Source organism: Penaeus chinensis, chromosome 11 (assembly GCF_019202785.1).
Source record: "Penaeus chinensis breed Huanghai No. 1 chromosome 11, ASM1920278v2, whole genome shotgun sequence".
Classification (NCBI taxonomy): Eukaryota; Metazoa; Arthropoda; class Malacostraca; order Decapoda; family Penaeidae; genus Penaeus; species Penaeus chinensis.
The window spans coordinates 1,034,130-1,039,129 of NC_061829.1; the positions used below are offsets into that span (position 1 = coordinate 1,034,130).

At 37.8% G+C, this 5,000-nt stretch overlaps 1 protein-coding gene across 2 annotated transcripts in view; it reads right to left on the reverse strand.

The window, feature by feature from the left end:
* LOC125030709 (nicotinate phosphoribosyltransferase-like) overlaps positions 1–4,585 on the reverse strand; it is a 32,077-nt gene extending 27,492 nt beyond the window's left edge. For both annotated transcript variants that reach the window (XM_047620938.1, XM_047620937.1), the window contains exon 1: positions 4,423–4,585. In XM_047620938.1, the coding sequence (XP_047476894.1) occupies positions 4,423–4,504 (82 nt within the window). In that variant the 5' untranslated portion in view covers positions 4,505–4,585. The remainder of the gene's footprint in view (positions 1–4,422) is intronic.
* Positions 4,586–5,000: the final 415 nt, after the last annotated feature.

Genomic DNA, 5,000 nt, shown 5'->3' on the forward strand with positions numbered 1-5,000 from the left:
TGGGGAGGGGGAGGGGGGGGTGGGGAGGGCTGGAAGGGGATGGAAAGCAAAGAGGTGAGGAGGGGTGTGGAGAAGGGTGAGGGAAATCAGAGGGGGGGAGATGTGAGGAAGGAGGGGGAGCCAAGATTAGACAGTACAGTTTTTACCACAGGGAAAAACACAAAGAGAGTTTTGTGCTGAAAGTTTGCGTGCAGTCTTTTTTATATATGCATGTAAAAGCAACTGTTCAGTGCGGGATCTCTGATACTGTTTTGCTCATCGCAGGCTAAGGAGGAATTTATGAGGGGAACTGCACTTGTTGATGAAGGCAGTCCTATAGACTTTAGTATACATGTGGAAGAATTACTGTTACTTTTTGTTCTCTCTCTCTCTTTCCTCTTCTCTCTCTCTCTTTCCTCTTCTCTCTCTCTCCTCTCCTCTCCTCTCCTCTCCTCTCCTCTCCTCTCCTCTCTCTTCTCTCCTCTCTCTCTCTCTCTCTCTCTCTCTCTCTCTCTCTCTCTCTCTCTCTCTCTCTCTCTCTCTCTCTCTCTCTCTCTCTCTCGCTCTCTCGCTCTCTCGCTCTCTCGCTCTCTCGCTCTCTCGCTCTCTCGCTCTCTCGCTCTCTCTCGCTCTCTCTCTCGCTCTCTCGCTCTCTCTCTCTCTCTCTCTCTCTCTCTCTCTCTCTCTCTCTCTCTCTCTCGCTCTCTCTCTCTCTCGCTCTCTCGCTCTCTCGCTCTCTCGCTCTCTCGCTCTCTCGCTCTCTCGCTATCACTCTATCTCTATCTCTATCTCTATCTCTATCTCTATCTCTATCTCTATCTCTCTCTCTATCTCTCTCTCTCTCTCTCTCTCTCTCTCTATATATATATATATATATAACTCTTACCCTCAAATTTTCTCTCTCCTCTTTCTCTCTTTCTCTGTCTCCCCTTTTTCTTTTTCTCTTTCTCTCTCCTCTCTCTCTCTTTCTCTCTCTAACTCTTTCCCTCAAATTTTCTCTCTCCTCTTTCTCTCTTACTCTTTCTTTCTCTCCCCTTTTTCTCTTTTTCTCTTTATCTCTTTATCTCTTTATCTCTTTCTCTCTTTCTCTCACTAACTCTTTCCCTCAAATTTTCTCGTACAACTCGTACACAAAGTAAAATCCCAATGCACCTTAGCTTCAGCATGTAAATCAGCCTTACTGTTTTTTGTAGCATATATCAGCATGATATTTCATAACCAAATCTATAATATTCCTCTTCCATAACAAAGAATTCAAATTCATCAGCATAGACCATAAGCATATATGAGAATGGCTGTGACATAAAATCCTTTCTATATTTTTAACAGGGTAAACAGTAGCTACACATACACACAAAAGACATTTATCCTACTGCTGAAAATGAAATTAATCTATTCTATTTGACCAAATACTGAAAGAGGTGAATGAGCATTAATGATTCCACAAAGCAAAATGAATTGTTTGAAGTTTTAATCATATAGCCTCCATTTGAAATATATTCCTGAATAACATTATATAATTGCAATGTCTCATAATCCATCCTTTGTGGAATTTATATATGCTAAGCATGAAAATAACTATTCACTTTGATAGCAAAATATTTTACAGCAACAGAATTTAAATTTTCTATTTCTAAAGAGGCATATAAAAATGTAACCAATTATTCTTAACAGCCATCTACCATTTCTATCTGGTTGATCTACTTTTTACTGATTTAAGAATTTACATCCAAGTCACAAGTTGAGAAAACTGGTTTCACATCTAATAAAAAAAGAGACAATGCCTTTCCTATCAAACTATTAATGGCCTATTAATGAGTTGAGATGGCATACTTCCATTTATGACATTACTAATTCCTAAGATAAGTAACAGTTCATAGACTTGCACAATAAAAAAGTTCCAATAGTACACCCTAAATGGCAATTTGTATAGTTCACCCTTTGATATTTAGAAAATAATATGTTATTGCACAAAACAGGACACATTAACATAAACTGAAAACTCCTCTTAATCTACAGCACTTGCTAATGAGGTCTCAAGTATGCATATGCATATGCACACACATACACAGACACACATGTACACAAACACACAAATATACACACAACAACACATGCACCCATGTATATGAACACGCATGTACACACACACACACACACACACACACACACACACACACACACACACACACACACACACACACACACACACACAAAAAAAAAAAAAAAAAAAAGTATACCACATACAGGGTAGTATCATGTATGGCCTTTAAGCACAGACTGAATACATATACAATTTATTCAACAATCTAGGTTGCCATGATTATGTGTACTTTCCGGGTTAATGCCAATGCCCCCAGGAAACACTGTCTTCACATCAGTACTGAAAAGACTGTGAACAACACTTTCCACAAAATTTTTCCTTTATTTGTGGCATTATGGTTTGTGTCTGCAAATTACTACTTGTACAGATGACACCTTCAATTTGTCATACCTTAGTACGCAGGCAACTATATCTATCTTTCTGCTTACCTAATTTCTCTGCTGCGTCTAATGCTTTCAAGTGTACAGTCCACTACAAAAATTTTGTGTGTGCATAGTTTCAATACTAATTTGCCAGAGAGAGAGAGAGATAGAGAGAGAGAGAGAGAGAGAGAGAGAGAGAGAGAGAGAGAGAGAGAGAGAGAGAGAGAGAGAGAGAGAGAGAGAGAGAGAGAGAGAGAGAGATAGAGATAGAGATAGAGATAGAGATAGAGATAGAGATAGAGATAGAGATAGAGATAGAGAGAGAGAGAGAGAGAGAAGAGGAAAGAGTTAGCTTTATACACTTTAAAGTTCTGCAACAGCCTATTCACAATAAAAAGAATATGGCAATATATAATAAAGCAAAGTTTGTCAAATTTGTCAGATATTGGTGTGAGCTGTACGATTTTCTTGGGAAACAGTACATAGAACTGATAGATTGGTGAATTCCATAACCCTTTTTATCTCAGGCATTCCCATGGCAAGTCAAAAACAACACAAATATTCAACATATAAATGCAATACCAGACAACAGATATGGTCAAACAACTGTCATAGCCTACATGCCTTTGGTGGCAGTGACCATGTATGACCAAACAGGATAGACCTTGAGCTGGTTCTTTATTTGACAATCAATAGACAGGAAAATTTATAACATGATAGTCAAGAATATGGTGCAGTAACTTGAAACATTTTTATATTATAACGTAATTCAAATTATATAGTCTGAAATACTAATCATTCTCATAACATACTAAGAAAGGCATAACTAAAATCGTCATGACATCAAGATATGTATCACTAAATGGAGAAGGTATAGAAAAATTAAAATTAAAAAAGAAACAAAAATGTCACTTTAGACTTTGTTCTAAATACTTTCTATAGTCTAAATACTAATAACCCTTTCTTTGTAAATACTTATAGAGAAATGTTAACATTCCAGTAATTTTTTTAAGTTTCACACAGCCATCCTTTCTTCCTTCTTTCAATTACCAACGCTGTAATAAGCAGTAATCTCTTGTTATTTTCCATTGCAAATGATATAAATGAGTTTGGTAACTGTTTTCGAAGTGTCTTCCCCTCTGATGGTAAGCCCCTATTACTCCAGCCACTCCTGGGAAATCCGCAAACATCACCATATGAACCAGAAACCCTCATCCGATCGATGTATTTTCCTATCGTGGGCTCCACCCCTGGACGCCTCCCAATCGCTGTGGACTTGCTCTCCAAACAGCATTTGTCACAGCCTATTTCCTTCATTTTAAACATTATCCTTTGCCTCTACAGATTATTTAATGTATTAGTGAGCGTATCTTTTCCCTTTCTTTATAATTTTATTATTACATTTACATATTCACATATACCAAAGTATTTCATGTTGCACAACTTAATTATCATCAACTTGCGACATAAATACCATAGATGAAACGTGTCTTATTTCAGTCATTCTATCCATTACAGACAAAATTTACCTTGTAGGCCTACTTTCTAGCTTTAGTAAACTGAAACTCTACCAACATTCCTAAAATGTTAGTCTTAAACGTACTTAATTCCTCGGGTCATAATGTAACACATCTGAACAAATTAAGGCGCTACTACCAATCTATAAATGTGTGAGTATATATAGCAAATACATGCACTGGGAGATCAATATACTGATAGTTAATTGAATATGCCTAAAACGGACGTGCATGACATTCTTCATTTCCTGCATAGTCCACTTCTATCAGAAATACCACGTACAAATGTGACCTCTCCCATTCCCAATTTACTGCCAATCCTAAAAAACAGAAAGAAAAGAGGTGACTTTCACATGACACTGATCACGGCCAAAAAGACGAAACCTTCCCTGTAATAAAAAAAAAATAATAATAAAAAAATAAAATAAATAAAGTCAACTACCCTTCACTACCCTCTTACCTGTGAGGAGCGGTTGAATAACTCCATTCTGCGAGGTCTTATTGCGAACTCGATCGCTGGAAGTTTCAACTCTGTCAATCATTTTTGTGTGTCACCTCTGAATACGGGATCGAGAGAGAACTTTATCACGTCTACTCGCTTCAAAGGCCAAGTTTCGTCTGCTCTCGCGTGATCACCTGTAGAACGATAAATACTGGAGACGCTATTCAACTTTCTGAATAAGAAGAGACGAATCGGATCCTGGTGATAAAAGATAGAAGAACTATACTATTGAAGGCTTTGTATCTGGCAATACTTAGAGATAATAAAGAATCAAATCTTACTTGGGATACAATTGGATTCTATAAAGTGAGTTCCTTGTTCTTATAGTGGAGGGCGGGGCTTGCGCAGACGATGTCGGGGCGGGAAGAGTTCGAGGTCACAGAAGGACGCGAAGAGAATCCGAAAGTCAAGAAAGTCTTTCGGATTTTGGACCTGACATGATATGAAGGAAGGGCTGACATGGAAATGGCTATCCCTAAGATACGTTGTACCTCTGATAACATTTCTATCGATCAAGATGGTTTCGTTATGATGAA